General features: G+C 51.4%; 1 protein-coding gene across 2 annotated transcripts; it reads right to left on the bottom strand.

The window, feature by feature from the left end:
- Positions 1-3291: 3291 nt before the first annotated feature.
- gnb1l (guanine nucleotide binding protein (G protein), beta polypeptide 1-like) lies at positions 3292-20784 on the bottom strand. Of its 2 annotated transcripts, none has more exons than XM_084694542.1 (7): positions 20684-20784; positions 16167-16330; positions 15899-16024; positions 15464-15626; positions 13653-13745; positions 9438-9653; positions 3292-4341 (listed from the first exon to the last, which is right to left on the bottom strand). In XM_084694542.1, exons 2-7 carry the CDS (start codon positions 16274-16276, stop codon positions 4063-4065), a joined length of 987 nt encoding a protein of 328 aa, XP_084550668.1. In that variant the 5' UTR covers positions 16277-16330; positions 20684-20784; the 3' UTR covers positions 3292-4062. The 2 variants fall into 2 exon arrangements, with proteins under 2 accessions (XP_084550668.1, XP_084550669.1); XM_084694543.1 differs by having other exon boundaries at positions 20630-20686.

The following is a 20784-nucleotide window of genomic DNA, read 5'->3' as shown; positions in this document are numbered from 1 at the left end:
GTGACACATGTTTTGTTTCGGTTCTGATTAAACATGGCGCCCTCGTAAACTGGTTTAGTAAAACCTATCTATCACAACATTCTGCAGTTGGTTAGGTGATTATATTGGCTAACAGTCATAATAAAAGGTCCGTTTATAAATATGAGTTGAGTTTGCGAGTGAAACAAGCTTCCCAGTTAAAAAAGCACGGTGCGCGTTGAAGTTTCAACTTACTGGGCCTATTAGTCACTATTAGGAAGGAACTGAGGTAGATTTCACAAATAAAAGGAATCTTTTCCTCACACTGATAAAAGGAAAACATTGAACATTTCCCTTCAGAGGATACAATTCCTCACATTAAATGAGACAGTTGAGCGATATTTTTAGGCCAGGACCTTTCTGTGGTCTATCCTGTGCAATGATCTCCCTATTTGAAGTCTCATGAGGAATGTGTTGTTGTCACTGGTAATTCTTCCTTGCAATAATAAACTGTTTGGGGATTTGTGACGGTCAGGTACAATAGGAAATGTTAATGATTCATTTGTATTTTTCTCCTCAAACGCGAGGATTGTTTCATCTCGAGCGACGGAAAAAGGACGTCATGCACCCAGACCTCTGACTGTTACTGGTTTGTAAAGGTGCCAAAGGTTAAATAACGTTTCCACTCATTTAAACGACAACTAATTGATCGTATAATTTCTGTTTTGAGTACGAAATTCAACAGCAGGAGCATGAGAATGAACAGATGTGGAATTCACTCACATTCAGCAACATTTAGGCCTATCTCCTTTGCTTCCAAGGCCTACTAAATATCGGTTACAATAAAATGGGATTATAACAGCCTACACTGATTTATTGTTTTTTTTTCTCCATTTGGTTATTTCTTAGTCTTACAAATTTTGGCTGCAGTCTTATAGGCTATGTGACTTCCCATAGGTTATTTGAGACTAAATCGTATCGATCTTTAAAACACTTTTTCTGATAGCTATTAATTAGTCCTGGGACTACACAGGAAGAACCAGTCTAGAGATTTGCCTCCCTTCGCGTGAGCCGAATCCCGGTAGAGGTAATCAGAAGTCGGCCGTCAGGAAGGCGAGGATACCGAGACCCAGGACTCTTCCGTTAGATCGACCCAGCTGTGTTTATCCTTCCGCGCTTCGCCTTGATGTGAAGCCGGCGGTGGTCGAACCTGTGCCCCTCTCCAGCTGGCAGTTAGCTGGGGCACGGCAGGTGAGGACAGGAGCAATGACCGTCCAACTGACGAATAATTACCGCTTTGACAAAACAAAGGTTTTTCAAAGTAGGCTATTATTTATTAGACGGAAGACAATATGAAACTAAAAACAGTATTTCGACCATTTCACTCATGAGTGTCAATTCTAAGCTGACAGTGAGTCAAATTCCTCAGTTGATCTACCAACTCAGTAGTGGTCAAGTCATTTAAGGTCATTTTTAGAGGTCGCGTTTAGAAACACGAAATTAAAACAAACATTGAACATGGACATTGGCTTGGAAGTTACCCTTGCTGAAATCATGCCCGCCAGAGGAGACAGACGGTACTGCAGTAGCCTAGGCCTTTTAGGCCTAATATTAGGTTAATAGTTTTTAGTCGGCGAGAATACATTAGATATATCTACAAGCATCAAATAAAACTTTACATAACCTAAAAAAATATGACATCTCTCAACGTAGGCTCGGTGTTAATCGAAACGCAAATGCTTTACCCGGCTATCACTAACGCTTGATACACATCTCAATAAATATTTGAAGATGTTGCATTCCTTGCCTATGCCTACATCATTTAACCTACAACAACACCGCATGTTCTGTTGTCAAATTCAACTGCATTCCATTCATTCGACTCCACGCACGTTAGCGTGCATGGCGTGTTTAAAGCTGAACCTGTGGAACAAGCAACTTTAAAACGACGTTTAACAAAAGAAGCAAACGTGTACTTTTTAGTCTTTTTGAATATGCACAGATGTCTCCAGCCTCCCAAAAATACGGTGCCTAATGTTTTGCCACTGACAGACGAGGAGACGAAGAAGAACCCAACGCATCTTCTGACACCCATCTGCATGTGGAAGGTCTGTTGTGACAAGCCTATCAGAGTTGCACTCGGTTTGTTTTACCTTTGTGTACATTTCTGCTGCCGCACCTCTGCAACTTGGCACATCTGGGGAAAGATATTAAAAACAAACCTGACGGCAGACTCTCGGGGCTCGTTTACCTTGGGCACGTGGTTCCTATTTTCCCCAGCTTTTCAGCGACTGTAGAGGTTTTAAAGTTTATATTTAATTTGCTATCGATGATGGACGTTTTATGCTGAATACAAAAGCAAGTCATCACCAGAGAGCGGGAACCGTGATGCTTCACATACAATCAATAGAAACAACCAAGCTATAGTCGTCTGCATGTAGGCTACAAGATTTTTTTTTTTTTACAATCGTGTTCATATTCATTCACATCTTCAGTTAGTCGCAGTTCTGCTCACGCAACAGTCACCACCTAATAATTAAACCCATATTACAGAAGCTGTAATAACCAATCACAAAGCATAGCTGACCCTTTCCCTAAAAGGCTAAAGAGAACACACTTCGAGGCGTGGAGTATTTTGTCAGCGTCCCGCACCGTCATGGGGCACACGTTCATTTATTGACTTCCTAAATCATTTATTATGAGTTGATTTACGACGTGGACGCACTTTGCTTGTTTCTTCTCGTTCAACCCGCAACTGCGAGGAACTGGTATTTGATTTAGCAGAGAATGAGCGGAAGCCACCCCCCGTCACCTCTGTTATTTGTTCAAAGTCTACAGGAGAAGTAGGAAGCTATTATAGATGGGAATCCCTGCCGAGGTCAGGGACGGAGGTGTGGAGGAACGGTGGAGGGACACAAGGACACGGTCTACGACAAGGAAAGTCGGGTAATGGCACGGCTTGTCTTTCCTCTGAGCTGGTAACACGGAGTCTATGCCGGTCCGTGCACTGTGATTGCACTAGCCTTCCTGTAGCGTCTAGGCCTGGTCTAGTCTGGGTCATCCCATGAGACGGGTCCTTTATGAAGCAGAACGCCCCGGAGCTGTTTGAAGTCCCGTCTGTAGCCTATACGGCCGTGTAAAGTATGAAGTCCCATGCAGCTCGATGACGATATTGTTAGAAGCGGCATTGACTCTCAAACGGGAATAAACGACCTCTCTTCTCCAGCCTGCCTGTCAGACTTTAAATGCACCATGAATGTGACAAATTAAATTAAAAACCTACAGATTTTATATGAGGTTGGTGCAGCTAATTAGAGTAATAATTAATACATGTATAAAGAACATTTTATTAATTTAAAAATATAAAAAAATGTCAACAAATGTGGCCTCTGGGTGCACAGTACACAAGCCTACTGTTCAAACTGAATACACATATATAAAACTAAGCAATGCTAAAGAAACTCAGTTGCCTGGCTTATGTTATTGTGAGACAATAGTGACTGTCACTCGTTCAAACCTGCTTTGTGTGTTCTGCCCGGTTGCAGTGATTAACCTTGTTTGAAAAAAGCAGGCCAGGTCAAATCAGGGTCTGTGTTAAACTCAGACCTGGTAGAAAAACAAGCCTGGATTACACAGTCACTCAGGTGAGACTTACACCTCAAATTCAAGTCCCCTCAAGCACATCTCCCCCCCAGATGAGCAAACACACTGAAATAGTTTTTAAGATTTTGACAAAAATAATAAAACATCAGCCTTTTGGACTGCAACTTTTTGAATTCATATATTTTTTTAAACTCATACTGTAGAGTCTTTAGAATGCAGATGTATGTGGTCTTGGGTGGCCATTGGTGAAAGAAAAATGGAGGGATGAAAACCGCAAACGCGGTGATCTGGGATGCGTACACAGCACATTTCAAAAAATAAAAGCTTGTTGTTACACATATGGCTCTCCCCTCACATCAACAATGTGACATGCGAGTCATCAACCTCGGCGTTAACTCTGCCATGGCCTTGATCACAGTGTAGAGGACTCTCTATGCAGGGGTCACACCAATATCAGTGAGAAAGTTCACATGTCCATAGAGCTCAAAGGACCTCGGCGTCTTAACCAGTGTGCGAGGCGTCGTTGTATATGGACCAGAGGCTGATGCGCCGGTCTTTGGAGCCTGCCGCCAGTAGCCTGTGTGTGGGGTCCTGGTGGTCTGAGAAGGCCACGCTGAGCACCATGTCTGTGTGGTGCTGGAGCACGGCCAGGGGCTTCAGCCTCTTCCAGCCGAACACCCGCACGCGGTGGTCCCAGCCGGCCGACGCCAGGATCTTGCCGTCCGCCCGGACGCACAGTTGGGAGACCCCCGGGTTCACAAGGGGAACCGTGTGCTGGGCCTGAGGGTCCACCCACACCAGGCAGCGAGTTAGACAAGCACACACACGAGCGAGAGAGAAGAGTTTGTCATAGTGTGTCCAACAATGTACTATCAAAATAAATAGTTCAGTCTTCCAATGCTAAAGTAACTAGGCCCAAGGGATTCATGGAAAAACTAAACAAACACTAAATGGCATTTTCCTTTCCCCAGATAGCTGAGTTGTGCATTCAAAAGATAATTTTTTTTTTTTTGAGGGGGGATAATTGTGCAACTAAGAAAAAGAAAATCATTATCACACCAGTTAGGTCACCAGTGACTTAATCATTCCAGTCGAGCAAAAGTGTGCCCAACACAAACAGAGAGGGAGAAACTATCAGCTGATCTGATGATTGAGGTCCAAGTGGAGGGCTAGATGGCTGTTGAACCTGGCCACGTAACCACCAGCGACTCCGGAGACTCAATCATCGGGCATTAAACATTGCTGCACATCTCTCTCTCACTTCGCTATTTGGTTTGGAGTTAGCGGCCTCCTCAAGCGCGACGTGCTACCTTTGTCACAGGAGAAAGAGCATCTCGCTGAAATCCCTGTTTGCGGAAACCGGTTTCTTCAAGCGCCTTGATGAATTACAAGCGCAGTGAAAGGTCCGGTCGGCGGGAGAAGTGACGCTAAATACACGGCTCTGTAATGGCCGCCTGCGCTACGTCGACTCCGCTCCCTCTCCCTTGATCTACGGTGGCCCAGAGGCGGCATCCATCTCCTGCAGGGGCAACATTCTGACAGCGCAACACACGGCGGCTGGAAGGACATCTAACAGTCTGCCTGTCGCTGACACTGCTCATAATCAACTGCATTACATTCATAGATGTCCCACGCAATTCCACGCATATTTCTGTGAGGTGTTCATGGTTGGACTTGTGGAACGAGCAACCTAAATAATACTTTACAATAAATACTTTGTTGGGGGGGGGGGGTCGTTTTAAAATGTTTGCAGATGGCTCCAGCATCCAACCAAAAGATGTGGTGCCAAATGTTTAGCCACTGACAGACGAGGAGAGGAAGAAGGATCTGTGTTTATCTCCTGCAGGGGCAACATTGTGACGCGGTAGCGGATGGCAGCTGAAAGGCCATCAAATGGTCTGCTGTCACTGACATTCCGGGGGAGTGGTGCTGGTGATGGGGGGGACGAGGGGGACGAGGGGGGGGACGTGCTCTTCACGTGTGCCGGGGGTGGGGGTGGGGAGCCGGGCCGAACATCTGGCCTCGGAGCCGAAATCAAACTGGACAGCGTAAAATTGACTTCATAAGCGGTGTCCTCGGAGAGTAATGGCCTCCGGCGGGAGGAGACGCTGAAGAATGGAGCTGCGTGCTCCCTTCCTCGGCCTGGACATTCACCCGGCGCTCACCGGTGCATGTGGAAGACATAAGCCAGGTACTCCAGAGCTCCGGGCGAGCGAGCCGTGGAATGCAACAGGAGAGAGACTAACAGAGGAATGTCATTGATCCAAATCAAAAACCCCGACCCGCACGGGAAACCCACGATTGCGAGTCTCCGACGACCGCAGTCGTATTCGCCAACGGTGCTGGGTTCTCTCTATCGGGGGGGTTTCAGGAGGGTACGTGGGCCGTGTGTTATCGACATGCCTGGGGTGTGAAAGAATGGGTGACTTATCAGCCATTCGCAAGTTCCAGCGCAGCGAAAAACGGTCCGAGGAGGTGAAAGATGGATAGTTAGGAAACACTGTTATTACCTCAAGAAGTTGGTATGCCCAAACCCCTCTCCCATCTGGTCTACATTACAGCCGCTGATAATGATGGGTTAAAGTGTCTGTTTGTGTTTGTTTGGCTTTCCGTAGCCTGTGTCAGGAAGAGGAATTCATTCAATTGAAAGGTCACTTGTAAACGGCAAGTACCTGGTCATCTAGTTAGTGTCGCTGTTCCATGGTAGGAGAAAGCCAGCGAAGGAATTAGAACTCCAATCAGACTGCCACAGAGAAAATGGCCGCCCGGCTGTCTGTCACCAGCTTCCTGCAAAAGGGCTGTGTTCCTCACCCCTTCCTTCCACACCAGCCCTTTCTCCAGTGAGAGACCTGGTCTACTTTCACTGTCATTATCTCGAAGCTCCATCACTAAAACAGGGCATTAGCATTAGCTTCTGGGGTTCTAGACCCCCCCACCCCAGCCCTAAACAACCTTGTCTCTCCTTGGTTCCTCTCTGCTCCCTCACTCCCCATCCCTCTCATCATCACACGAATCCATCTTTGGGGCTCATTATTTATTTCTGTTTGAGCATTCCTTCCTGGATTGCACACACACACACTCTGAGTGAATACCAGTAATCTCAGCCGTGAAAGACTCAAAAACTTCAAGCACGTTGTACTCTGTTGTACAGCTGGGTAGCGGGGAGACGTTCCCTAGGTAACATCCAGCCCCAAATCAAAGCTCACACGTCGAGATCCTTTCCCGGGCGATTGTGGACAGACGAGCCGTTCAAAAGGAGCGACCGTAACTCCCTCTCCCCCTCTCCCTCTCCCCCTCTCCCCCTCTCTCCCTCTCCCCCTCTCTCCCTCTCTCCCTCTCTCCCTCTCTCCCTCTCTCCCTCTCTCTCTCTCTCTCTCTCTCTCTCTCTCTCTCTCTCTCTCTCTCTCTCTTCCTCCGTCAGTCCTGGCACGGAGCGCTGACTTCACGCCGATCTATTGAAACGTTCCATCATCGCTCGCTCACTCGAGCCCGTCCGTGTGAGGAGGGGTTCCAGCAGGTATTTCAGACACACCCCGGCCATGAATCACCCCGCGCACAGCCGGGAGATTACAGCCTTTTGTCACCTGGCTTGTCAAGAGGGCCTGGCTGCACTGCCAGGAGATGGACGGGGCAGACAGGTGAGGAGCTGACATTACAGGGGAAAAAAGGGGGGGTGGGGAGGGTTGGAAAGTTTCTTGACACAAGCCCCATGCCTCAGAACTGTCCAAGTCATGCGTCAAACCCCCCCCTCCCCCTCCCCTTCGATCACACTATATGGTTTGGTCCGTGATTACCGGACCTCTGCTTTCTATTGAAGAGACGGAAGAGACGATGTAGGTTACTGGAGAGAGAGAAGCGTGTTGAGATGTGGCAATCACAGAGGCGTTGGAGCTCCACCTGTGGGGAGCTGTCATCGTGCCTCCCCCCCCCCGGTGCTCAGAGTCGGCCATGCCTGATCTCCAGCGCTAAGCTCCTGTCTCTACTGCATATCTACGCAGGATGAATCTGTCTCTGTTTGTCAACAGACTGAGCTGGAGTAGCCAAACTGGAGCACTGGCAGTGTTGTTATAGTCACACTCGCTCCTTCCTACAGACTTACAAAAAAAACCCCGACCTCAACTACTCAATGACAAACCAGCGGGGGAAGATTTACAACCGATCACCCACATGTAACAAACAACAACCACGTAAGAGGGACCGCAAGGTTTCCAAACCTCCACCTAAGCCCCAACATGGCCTCCACAAGCCATGCGTAAAACATTAAGCCCATTCCGGAGTGTATCTCTCCTTATCTGACCTTGATAAGCTCATTTCACAGTGGTTTTGCCTCAGCTAAATCACAAGCCCACTGTGTTGTGTCAAACTCGGTTTCCCCTTGCCCATGAATCTCACGTTCCCAGGCCCCCCATCCCCCATCCTGCTCTCCCCTCCTCCCCCCCAGCCTGGGTGGTGGTGTGGGCCTGATTTGTAGACCAGGGGTCCTATGGCACTTCCAGCCCCCTCAGCCTTTAATGCAGCCTCCCACTGTGAGACTACTGTTCCCTTTACGGCAGATGTGTTTTCTGTTTGGTTAAGAGGCCTCGGAGGTTTTGATATTTTTATTACCTCTCGCGGGTCGTCCATCAGAGCCCCGGTCCGCGTCCCACACCAGATACCCCTCACTACCACCGCACAAAAATACTCTTGTGGGAAGAACCGAGAACGGTTGTCTGGACGTCACACTGCGCTGCACTTCAGGATAAATCACAAAACCCCCATTAGGATCCTCCCTCCCCTCCAAATGCATTTTTTTATTTTATTTTTTATATTTGGTCCCAAATTGCATATTAAATCAATATTTTGTGCTTGTGTAAAATAAACGGGATAACCAGGCTCCCCTATTTTAAGTTTATTGAATCAAATCATTTCCAGTGTTATCCCAGACACGTTTTGAGCTTAAATTCTTCTTTTTTTTGAGGCTTTGCAAATATTTCTAATTCAAGCGTTCATTTGCAAAAAGCCCTGGAAAGAATAATACCAGAGCACAGAAAGGGAGAGCAGTATATCAGTCTTGGGTTCCACTCCGCACTGATTCATGGGAGCTCGGGTGAAATATTGGCCCATTTTCTTTTTGGTCATGAAATCAACAGAAAATATAGTGTCAAATGGGGCGTTTCGACTGAGATGCACTGGGTGTTACGTAAGATAAATGATGGTGGACGATTGATGTGATCTTTTCTTGTGTGTGTGTCAAAGTTACCAGAGCAGCTAGTCTAGAGAGAGAGGATGTTCTGGTCTGGCCAAGTGTTTGGACCAGTCCCAGGGAGTCTGAATGTTTGTGTGTGTGAGAAAGAAATATAGTGTTTCTGTGTGTGTGTGTGTTTCTGTGTGTGTGTGTGTGGTAGGTCTGGAGTGACACACCAGGCCCTCAGCCCCCTGGTCTGTGCCTGCCAACACTGTGGAACCAGCTGCTGATTTACGACCCCGTGCCCTGCGGAGAGACCTTCCTCAACCCCTGCTGTTCTTCCCAGCGCCGTGGAGAGAGCCGCCGTCTAACACCAATCTAGAGAGAGCTGTAGGGAGACCTATCCCAGACTGACCAGGAGAGAGCTGTAGGGAGACCTATCCCAGACTGACCAGGAGAGAGCTGTAGGGAGACCTATCCTAGACTGACCAGGAGAGAGCTGTAGGGAGACCTATCCTAGACTGACCTTGAGAGAGCCGTTTAAAGACCTCTCCCCAGACTGACCTGGAGAGAGCTGTAGAGAAACCTATCCTAGACTGACCAGCAGAAAGCTGTAGAGAGACCTATACCAGACTGACCAGGAGAGAGCTGTAGAGAGACCTATCCCAGACTGACCAGGAGAGAGCTGTAGAGAGACCTATCCCAGACTGACCTGCAGGCTGAGCTGTCCGTCCAGCCTCCAGGAGGACAGGCTGTTCTCCGACGAGCCCGAGACGCCTCTTCCCGTGGGGGGGTCAAAGGTCAGGCACATGACGGGCTCCGGGTGAGCGGCCAGGCGGCTCAGCTCAGACCTCTGGGACACATCCCACAGCAGCAGGGAGCCGTTCTCGTAACCAGCCAATAGGAGAGGGCCGGGGGCGGAGTCCGGCTGGAGGGAGAGTGGGAGAGAGAGAGAGAGGGGGGAATAAACAAGGGGGGGTGTTAAAATGGTCGCCTTTGGTGTACAAAGTTTATTATTTTTCAGGGTGAGAAAGAACAAGGTGGAGAAAGAGAGAGGGGTGGGAGAGAGGGAAGAGATTGGGGGGGATAGAGAAAGAAGTATGAGATGAGGGATATGTTGGGGACCACAGAAGCCGCAGAGCGAAGCAGCAGTGCAGCAGGGTTAGGGCTAGTGATAGCAGGGGTTATCTGGCTGGAAGCACTTTGACACCAGGAGACTGGTGCTTCATTACTCAGCTGCTCCAACCGCAAGCCTCGCACAGACCGCCAATCACAGCCAGCCTATCACAAACATCCGCACACACACCCTCACATACACGCAAACACACACGCATGCTCACACACTTGTTTTGTAATATCTCTTACATAACAACAATGTAGCAGAGTGGATTCACCCCAAAAAAATTCAGACAGCGTCTTTTCCGAACGACACGTTTTTGCTCAAAAGGCCACTGTGGAAGCTCCACGTTCCTCCCCAGCTTCTGTTTCCAGCGTGTCTTTGAAGGATGCCTGAGCATTGTGTCTGGGGAAGAGGGGGACGTGTGGAGGTTCATCATAAATCAGTTGAGTGAATGAACACCTAAAGGTGAGCTGATAAAAGCACAGGGCTCCATATATCACTCCTCTCGTGGAGGCGGGGAAATTTACAGCGAGGAAGATTTACGGCGCTCCAACCCTCTCCCCTTTCCCGCCATTTCTCTCCCTTCGGTGAGCCAGAGCCCCGCCCCCTTTTGTTTCAGTCGACACGCCCCCCCCCTCATTGTCCGTCCCCCCTTCACCTGAGATCTATGCAAATCAGCTTTGAGACGTGTGTACGTTGGGAGAGGCTCCGCCCCCCACGTCCTGCCCCCGAGCGCAGAACCCTGCACCGGCACAGCGGAGGGAGGGGAAATTCCTTCCACATGTGGAACAGACAAAAAGATCCCTTTTTTTTCTTCCTCCTCTCTCTCTCTCTCTCTCTCTCTCCATGCATCTCTTCCACTCCTCCTCTCTTCATGGTAGACTTGTCTTTTTTCGAGCCCGAAAACAAATGATACACAGAGCCGTGTCGTCCTCATAAACACGTCAGGACGGAACGCATATACAGCGATTGTGAAAACAAACGCAAATGAGAGGCGGTCGGCGGCTAGCGCGCCGCGCTAAGCGTTCCCGCCTGCGGCCCCGGCACTTCACCAAGGCGCAGGGAGCTCCCTGACGGATGATGCCAGAGGGCAAAGGTCAGGGAACCCTGGGTAGACACCTAATTCATTATATCCTCCGCAGCCCCCCCCCCCTTCCCCTCCTCCTCCTCCTCACTGGAGAAACCCTCCGCCCGGAGAAGGGCTAACGCTTCAGGGAGATATCCATCAGCCCTCCATCGCCTGGGAAGACGGACTGGGTGAAGTCAGGGGGCGAGGGGGTAAGGAGTGGGGGGCGGTCGCACTGTAAGACATGACAACTGTTCACCCCCCACTGTTGACCCGCACCGCCGGCCGCAACAGGAACATCAAGGGGTCGAGCCACCAGAGGAGGGGGAGCGGATGACTTTTCAACGTGCCGCGGGGACGCTGCGCGGACATATCGAACGACGACGATGATGATCCCATGTGTCGTAGCACTTCATTTATACTCGACGAGTTCACAAATGAGAGGAGGCCTTCAGCCGGGGGACCTGTGTGTGTGTGTGTGTGTACCTGTGTGTGTGTGTGTGTTTGTTACCGCGTGTGTAGGAACCCGGGAAGTCAAGAGCGACAGGAACCAATGATGTGACTTTGACGGAAGGCGGAGGAGGGCACCGCGGAACATAAGGAACCAATCCCGTCCGCCCGTCCTCTATGATGTCATGGCTGCCAGGGGCGATGAGTTGAGAGTGATGGATATCTGGATGGAAACGTTTCCTTCCCGCCGGCAGCCTCTGTTCATGCTAAAAGCCTCGCACATCGTACATCACGGTTCCCCCGCTCCCTCCCACATGTGGAGACGCTTTCTTCCTGGTGTCCCCGCCCCCTTCGCCGGGCCAGGCCAATCATAGGGCACGGTGACAGCGCTTGTCTTCCAGATTCCCTGGTTTTAGAGGTGGTCGGGGGGTGAACAGACCGGAGAGGACGAGAGGAGAGCCTGACCCAAGAGGAAACTGTAGTCAGGTCACAGCATGTGCTCTGTGTGTGTGTGTGTGTGTGTGTGTGTGTCACAAGTGATTATGATCAATAAAGGTTTATTTTCGTCTTCTCTCTTTACTCCTATAAACCCAAGTCCAGCATAGAGAAAGAGAGAGGAAAGAGGGAGAGTGGGAGACAAAGAGAGAGAGAGAGAGACACACACAGAGAGAGAGAGAGAAAGAGAGAGAGAGAGAGAGAGAGAGAGATGAGTGTGTGATCTCCTAACATGTGTGAACCAGAGGAGACAGTGGGCTATCCCAGCAGGGCTGAGGTGATAAAAAGCCAGGCTATCACCTCCTGACTGACAGGATGTGTAAGGACTCACATACATGTGTTTAGAAGATGGATGAACACAGCTCTCTCTCTTTCTACACACACACACACACACACACACACACCCCTCCAGACACACACACAGCCTCCCCTGGCAGATAGAGGGCAGTCCAGCAACTTTCCAAGTGGCATCTGACCATCCCAGATGACTTTGGCCCGCTGATGAACAGGATCTGACTGTGGTGATTTCAAGTCACTGGAGCCTCCTCCTGCGACGCCAGAAGAGGCTGTCGGCGCAGCGTCCTGTGGCCTGGCAGTCCACACCCAGGCCACGGCCTCTGCTTGTGGATGTGATGAGAGGGGAGAGCGGGGGCGCAGCTTGGCCAATGAGCCCAAAGCCCATCTCCCTGTGGTGGGACTGGAGCAGCAGAGAGCAGCACGTCTGCCCTGGGTCCCTCAACACAGCCAGCCACGGCCCCCTCGTGATTCCTGTTGCTACGCCGCTGTAGACCGCCACGACGCTCACTGTCAACCTGCAGGCTACTCGCCTCGAGTCTTGCATAATCAGCAAATCACAACCCACCCCCCTTCCAACCCCCACCAAATAGATCAAATTAATTTAGCAGGGAAATAATTACAGGTGTCCTTAACTGGGGGCAGGGAAATTGAAACTCGCGATGGGTATTTACAAAACAGAGGGCTCCCTCAGATGGGATGTGCAGCTGGAGGCTGATTCATGGATCTGAACCTCGCGTTCTCCAGGCTCTTAATTACAGTCCTGGGACGCCCCGTGGGCGGGGTGGGGGAGAAGGCGGTGGAAAAAGTGGGCGGGGACGAGCCCGGGGCAATAAATCAGCGCGTCGCCGTTTCTCCACCGCGACGTGCTCGCTGAACGAGCCCGACGCATCTTTAAAGCAATCAGGCTAATCGTTCTTTGGAGCTGGTCAGTGGAGGCACAGGGGAGGGGGGAGTGGGGGAGAGAGAGAGAGAGAGAGAGAGAGAGAGAGAGAGAGAGAGAGAGAGAGAGAGAGAGAGAGAGAGGAAGTGAGAGAGAGAGAGAGAGAGAGAGAGAGAGAGAGAGAGAGAGAGAGAGAGAGAGAGACAGAGAGAGAGAGAGAGAGAGGAAGAGAGAGAGAGAGAGAGAGAGAGAGAGAGAGAGAGAGAGAGAGAGAGAGAGAGAGAGAGAGAGAGAGAGAGAGAGAGAGAGAGAGAGAGAGAGAGAGAGAGACAGAGAGAGAGAGAGAGAGAGAGAGAGAGAGAGAGACAGAGAGAGACAGAGAGAGACAGAGAGAGACAGAGAGGTGGAGGGGGAGGTGGGGGCATAAATGTTCATTTGGGATGTGTGTGTGTGTGGGCGGGTGAAACTAGGGTAATTGGAACAGCTCCTCAGGGTAACGAAGCACTATTATGCCGGGCGAGAGACGGTGGGGTAATGTATTATAACGCTTCCTGAACCCCCCTGATCTGTGGTCGACCGGTCTAACCACTGAGACTCGCGCCCCGCCCCCCTTACTTACCTGCCACAGCTTGAGGCACATGACCATCCCCAGCTTGGCGTCGGGCACGAGCGAGCACACGGGCGTCTTCCCTGGCAGCTCCACCACCTTCACCTGCGGGGGAGGCAGAACACACCATCAGCCTCCACCACCTTCACCTGCAGGGGGGGCAGAACATACCATCAGCCCCCACCACCTTCACCTGCAGGGGGGGCAGAACATACCATCAGCCTCCACCACCTTCACCTGCAGGGGGGGCAGAACACACCATCAGCCCCCACCACCTTCACCTGCAGGGGGGGCAGAACGCACCATAAGCCTCCACCAAGTGGGAGAGGGAGGCCCTCAGCACAGACCCGCAGCGTCACCTCCACCACCGCCGCCGCTCCTGAAACTACCCGCAGCTCCCTGGCCCCGCGCCAGCAGCATTGGCTTCCCTTTTCTTCCCATGGTTCAAGTTGGAACTTGAAGCCCCCTTGTTTTTTTTCGCCCGAAAACAGGAACCGTGAACGAGAAAGCTGCAGCAATAAAACATGGCGATGAGGAGAGATAAGGGTTTTTTTTATACGTCGGCTTGCTACGAGCTGCGCTCCGGCGCGGGGGAACCTTGCGAGGTAGGCCGCAGTCGCCTGGTGGATAATAAATCGAGGTAGAGCCGTAACCCAGACGTGAGTGGTGTTTTCCTGCACGCCCGCACTGATTTGGATAGAATACACACACACTAATGAGGGAGGGAGGGAAAGAGAGAGGGAGAGAAAGAGAAAAAGAGAGAAAGGGAGAGAGGAGGAGGACGGTAGAGAGGGAGAGAAAGAGAGACGCAGAGAGGAAGACGGAGAGGGAGAGGAAAGGAGGAAGGGAGGGGGGGGAGGGAGGGGAAGAGAGAGGGAGGCCCTGTACCCACAGCACTTCCTCGCTGATGGTCCAGATTCATCCTCATTAGGGGGCAGATTCAACATCCCCGTCCAGGAGCCATCTGTATTTTAGCACTGCCCCACATCTGCCCCCGCCTGTTTACCTCTGTCTGACCAACTGACAAAGAGGCCTTTAAGGAGCTGCCTGCCTCAGGTGCTGCTTGGTGCCCTTGTGTGGCACACGCACGCACACACACACACACACTGCCTGTAAATAAAACACCCATTCTATTAATGAATGCCTGTGCGATGATGATGGCAGATGTCTCGAGCTGGCGGTAAATGGTAAAAGCTGCCCCCGCCTGTTCTAACAGAAAAATGATGGTTGTTCTACCCAGCGCCTCTGGGGGCAGGGAGGGCGGGGGGGGGCAGGCTTAACGTGGAGGATGGGCGGTCTGTGGATCTGTTCGAGAGCGGGGGGGGGCGTGCTCTGTAGCTGTGCCGTCTGGGACATCTGGGTATTCTGTAGGAAGCCAGGGATTGGACATGGTGAAATGAGAGGGAGGTGTGTGTGTGTGTGTGGGAGCGAAAGAGTGTGTGTGTGTGTGTGTGTGGAGGGGGGGGGGTGTGTGTACAATGGCATGATTGAGGAGGCGGGCTTGCAGGCGCCCCGCCGGCTCGTCCTCGGGGCCCGTGGGGAGCAGAGCCACGCTGGGCTGGGCAGAGTGACCCGCCTGCCCCTTCCAAGCCTGGCCCCACCTGAGCAGGTGAGCAACACCAATCTGGAGGCAATAAAGGTGCCTCTGAAATGCGACCTGTCCCCTTTCTGCAACGCTCCGCTGCACGGCGACTCGTAACACACACACACGCACGCAAACTCGTCACACACACATGAACAGCAACGACTCACACACACACACGTGGTTGCTGAACGACGAGCCCCTCACACCCCTCCCCCCCCCAGCCCCAGCGGTGCCTCACCTCCTGGGCCTGGCCCCCGGGGAGGGCCAGGAGCCCGGTCCCAGGGCCCGTCTGCAGCAGGCCACAGCAGCAGAAGCCCACAGAGCCGGTGAACAGGGAGTCCAGCAGCCGGCCCCGGCCCTCACTCAGGTCCCACAGGCACACGCGCATGTCCCGGCCCTGGCTGGGCGTTTCGCGCACGCAGAAACACACACACACACACACACAGTCACACACCCACATGCAGAAACAAACGCATACGAGTCACAGGCACACACCCACAAACACAGAAACACACACACACGTAGAGACACGCAAACAGACAGGGAAAACAAAACAACAAAAAAACTGAGGCAGCCACAAAACACTGTCGTTAAGCACCAGACGCTGTTGGGTGGGCGACCTTCTAGTGAGAAGAGTGACCGTAACAGAGCGGACGTGTTCTGGGCTGCGTACCTGATCAGACGCTCTCTGGACTGGAACGTGTTCAGCCAGATGACAGAGCTTCCTGAGTGTCCTTCTAGAACCTTCTCAGCCCTCCGGGTGTTCAGATTCCACACGTGAACATCCCCTTTGCCTGACCTGTGACAACACCACGTTCAAACTCGTACGACAACAATCACTTACGGCTGTGGATTCTCGCAGTGTACGGGATGTCGTCTGTGTGCGCGTTTGAGTATGTGCGTGTGGTTGCCATCTTCCTGGAGGTCTTGGAGGTACTCACCCAGAGAACAGCAGAGGGGGGTCCCCTCCGTCACAGCTGAAGTGAAGGGTGTTTAGGGGCGCCCCAGCTCCCCGCAGGGTGTACAGGGGAGAGGGGGGTGGGCGGGACATCAGCGGGTCACTCTGGAGACGTTCCGCTCACACGCCCTGGGCATCTCTCCACCACTGGGAAGAAACAACACCAGCTGCCATCAAAACCAGTATTACAGAGCGAAAGAGATCCGTTGTTTATTTGTCGAGAATGTAGTCAAATTGGATTTTGATTAGAAGGGAATCTGGAGTTGCAGGTCGGACAAGCGTTTAGGTTTGTTCACTGATGAATCGGATCAGTCGTTTGTGAAACAGACGGCCAGGTAGCTTTAAGAGGCTTGCCTGAAGTCAGTCAGTCAGTCAGTGTGACAGTTGACTACTTAACTGGGTGTATTACACACAAGAGTTGACAAGGTTTTGTTGCATAGATCAAATTTAAACTAATAACAGTTACAAGAATGGGCCTTGGACAAGCCATAATATTGATCTTCATTTTTTATGTTCCAAAAACAATTAAACACAATGAAATACTGAATGTCTTATCTTAAGGTTGCATTGACAGTCTCGTCTCTGGACCGTAAATACAAATAAAGCTTAGGGGAATGTACTGTTTAACCTTCCTGGCTACACAATAAGAGTTCTTACTCAATAAGTCCTAAATCACGCCGCGCGACAGCTTAATTACAGTAAACAGAGAAAGATTCAGAGATTTTCCCCTCTCGTTTTGATCAACACACACGGTGTGGAAAGCTCGGAGCAGGCAGCCTTTAACGACGGCCTGTGGGCGAGAACACGGCAGAAATCCAGTCGACCGCAAGAATGCGAGAGGAAACGCTGCGTCACTGTCCCACCACCGACGCGTGCGCGCTCTGAAGCGGCTACGTGCGCGCTCTGAGGAGACCCCGACGACGACGAACACAGAAACGGAAAACCGGTTTACGTCCGTTTCCTCGCGAATAATTGCTGAATACCCATCGGGGGTTGCAAGGGCCATCTTAGTTTCTCGGCGCGAGCCCCCACCCTCCTGACACACCTCCTCAAGACGACCTGGCCCCCTCACTCCTATTTGGAATGACCCCTGACCCCGGCGCGTGCACACGCCGAAACCAGAGCCCCAGGTATTTAGTGGTGGCTCTATCCAGGGGGGTTAGTGGTTAAATTGTCCATGTTAATCTGTCAAGCAGAGACGGACCTCTGGCCAGCCTTCCTGATTAAGGCGGGGGCACCGTGGTCGGACTTCTCACAAAGAGGACAGTCATCTCCGCGCCGCTATCGCGTTACCACCGAAGACACCGGCGACGTGGACAAGACGCCAGGGCCGGTCCAGGGGGTCCCCTGGATCAGGGTCCTCCCAAACCCCCCGACCATGGAGAGAAGCTCCAAAAGAGGCCTGCCGGCAGGGCAGCACGCTGTTGGTTTGGCGGTGTGACCACGTGAAGAAAATGTCAACAGTGGGGGGGTTTTTCGCAGGTCCATTAGTTAAGCCGGGTTGACGTGGGTGGGTAGGCCGCATTCCTCCGTCCGACGGCGCGGAGCGGGGTATGACAGAAAGGATCACCGTGACAACGGGTGGATTAAGGTCCCCATATTGTCCTCCTGAGCCCGGACGACACCACCGATGTCTGGAACCAGAGGTGCTTCCTTGAGCAAACACTGCGTCCCGAGACATTTCCCCCCCCGCCTTCCCCCGCTGATGGCTCCACGTCACTCACAGCCAGAGGGATGACTGACACGTCCCCAACTCGGGGAGGACATCGGGACAATGTCACCGTTGAGAGCGTCCTGTCTGCGCCGAGTCTCTGTCCCTCCGTTTGTTGACAAAAAGCGACGTCCTCTGTTTAGTGGCGTCAGCGTTAGCAGGGCCTGGGCTGCCCCAACAATGGGGCCTGGTTGTTAGTCACCCACAAACCCAAATACAAACACATCCCAGTGTGTGGGAGGGGGCAGAGAACGGAGAGACAAACAAACAAGCCCGTGACAGGATGTCACTCAAACCCAGGCAGAGGGGGCTCTGGAACTGTTAAGACACCAACCTGGAGCAGCGGCCAGACGCACAATCATGGCGGCCACCACGGCAGACAGGCCCTCGCCACGGTGATTTGTATCTAACCAAAATATTATCCACTTAGGAGAGTAGTACTACTTAAGTTACCACAACAAATGCGCATTGAGACCCGACTTAAGTGAAAAGAAAACGGCTGGATGGATTCCGTTGGAATTCCATTGCACTTAATAACCACACACACACAACAAAAAAAACAAAACAGCAACTCTCCCCTGTCTCTAACTGTCCTTAATAAAAAACTAAGTAGCCTACCTCTACAAGATGATGGGCTGAGAAAGATTTTAATCAAGTCAGTGGGTCAGTGAATTGGCCACTGTGGGTCACACGGCTAGTGGGCTCGATCTTGAGAGTGTCCATCTAACTAGCAACAGAACAGGACGAGAGATCCCAGCCTCATTCAGTGCGCGTCCAGGCCGGAGCCGTCCGGATGAGGGATCCAGTAAATCAGCCTGACTGATTAATATACCTGGGCAGCGACGGGACGGCGGGGAGAGGAGGGAAGAGCGAGAGGAGGACCGAGGCTCCCGCCTGCCCCTGGAACAGATAAGACAGCTCTGGTAATCTGACTCTAAGTCTGGGGATAAAGCCAGTTTGTGTCTTCTTGGCCAGTCTGTCAACACCTCCGGGGCAATTAGGCCTAATTATGAGAGAGAGAGAGTCCGCTTCCCCTTCATGTTATTAAATAAGAGGCAGCTTCGCCGGCCAGGTATCTTTCAACACAAGCAAGGGGCTGGCGACCTTCAGATCAAACGCAGCCACTATCCACGGGCCCCCTGCCTGCGCTGCTTCTACAGGATGGGTGCACGGGGGGGGGGGGAGGGAGGGGGGCTGCTCGTTATGATATGGACGCTTCAAAGTTTTGGGGAATAGGGGCCGTCCACATTCCTCCCCTGGCTCTTTGGGGTCGGGATCATGTGAGCTGCCCCACCTGAGATGCCCCCCCCCCCCCCCCCCCCCCCCCCCCCGCTGTCACACTCGCGGTCATTCATGAATCAGAGTGGAGCCCAGACAGACCCCGAGGTCAGCTATAATGCCCACACTCACCAGGGCAATTAAGTGGGCTGGGATCCCATGATTCTTTGGTCTGATATAAACATCAAATAGGAGATTTGAGACGCATGATGACAATCATAGTCTGGCATACAGATGATTCCAAAAGCATTCTGGGCGAACCGAATTCAGAAATCGGAATCAGAAATGACTACTGGGCTATTTTTGATCAAAGTAACCCAGAGTAAGCCACTGACATGATCCAGGACAGTCTACCACTCGCAAAACAAGTTAGCGGTCATTTAACTGAGATCATACTTCAACTATTAGGCTTTGTTTCTTTGATCAGAACTTATCTATGGTTTCCCTCTTATCTAATGGGGTACTTCCACTTTGCTGGGGGGGGCAACTTTGACCACCATGGGTCAGCCTCTCTACCCAACCCCTCCCTCCCCTCATCCAGATCCTCCCGAGAAGGAAACCAACATGCTGAATGGAGAGCCAGGTCCATTATAAAGTCCAGTTAAATAAACACAGAAGGAAGTGCTGAGGACATACGCCCTTTATTGTGTGACTGGACGCTGGGGAAGGGGGGGGGGTATCTGGACTGGAAAAACACCCCAGCGATAGACAGAGGGTGAAGCTGGACACAAGTACATCCACACCCTACTGTCACTCACAACTGCACTGGGGGGGAAAAGCCAACATTGTTCAGGTCAACAGCGTGAATGTTGCTCTGGGGCTGTGGTAGATAAGGGCTCCATGGCATCTCAACCTCATTGAGGCAGACACTGATGGAGCACTTTGTCACTGTGCCCTGATTTGGTAAAGACAGCCTTAAAGCCAACAGGTACATCTCTTCCTTATCTGTTTGCATTATCACCCATTTCCTCTGCAAGGACGGTCACCTGTTCACTGCAGGAAAGACACTCACAAGAGGGTTGGCAGTCTTTGTGCCTGCAGCACTACGTCCTGCCTTAAACTCTTTGTTTTGAATCTGAAGTCAATCATCGTGACCAAATGGATAGCCTGTACACCCCCAGAGTATGTTTATATCTCTTGAAGATACACGGTTTCTAGTTCCGAAAACATTTTCAGGCGCGTGAATTCTAAACGTATCTTATTCTTGCTCCGTTTTAAAGATGTTATCATCATCTAAAACAAGCACATCTTGAGCAAACTACAAGCTTTAATTATTCGGTAGGCTTGATATAAAACCTTCAGTGTAGCTGGACATACAAGTATACATAGCTAACGTTAGCATTGCACTGAACTGGTCTGCTGGTGTTAACAAGAAGCAGCATTAGCATACCTACATTTAGCTAGTGCTAGCTACACCAAACAATGTTTCTCTAACGTGAAGCGATATCGATACATACAAATTTACAGACGGCTTGCGGAGAGCAAAATGTCAACTGACAAAAAGGAGCTACCTGGGAAACCAGAGATGTGTTTGCAAGCATGGAGCAGTTTGCAAGCAAAACATGCGCCTTTGAACTTGAAAGACCCTTTTTCCGGTAGAGCTGTCCTTTCC

This window comes from Hypomesus nipponensis, chromosome 28, assembly GCF_054491055.1.
Source record: "Hypomesus nipponensis isolate SF chromosome 28, ASM5449105v1, whole genome shotgun sequence".
NCBI lineage: Eukaryota > Metazoa > Chordata > Actinopteri > Osmeriformes > Osmeridae > Hypomesus > Hypomesus nipponensis.
Note: the sequence above shows the minus strand (reverse complement) of the source record. Positions and strands in the feature narration are given on the sequence as shown.

Coding starts and splice junctions, on each gene's coding strand:
- gnb1l (XM_084694542.1), bottom strand. CDS start 16,276: ATGTCCCGCCCACCCCCCTCTCCCCTGTACACCCTGCGGGGAGCTGGG. Junction 16,025..16,166: donor CCCCCTCTGCTGTTCTCTGG/GTGAGTACCTCC, acceptor GTGTTGTCACAG/GTCAGGCAAAGGGGATGTTC. Junction 9,654..13,652: donor TGTGCCTCAAGCTGTGGCAG/GTAAGTAAGGGG, acceptor CTCTCCCTCCAG/CCGGACTCCGCCCCCGGCCC.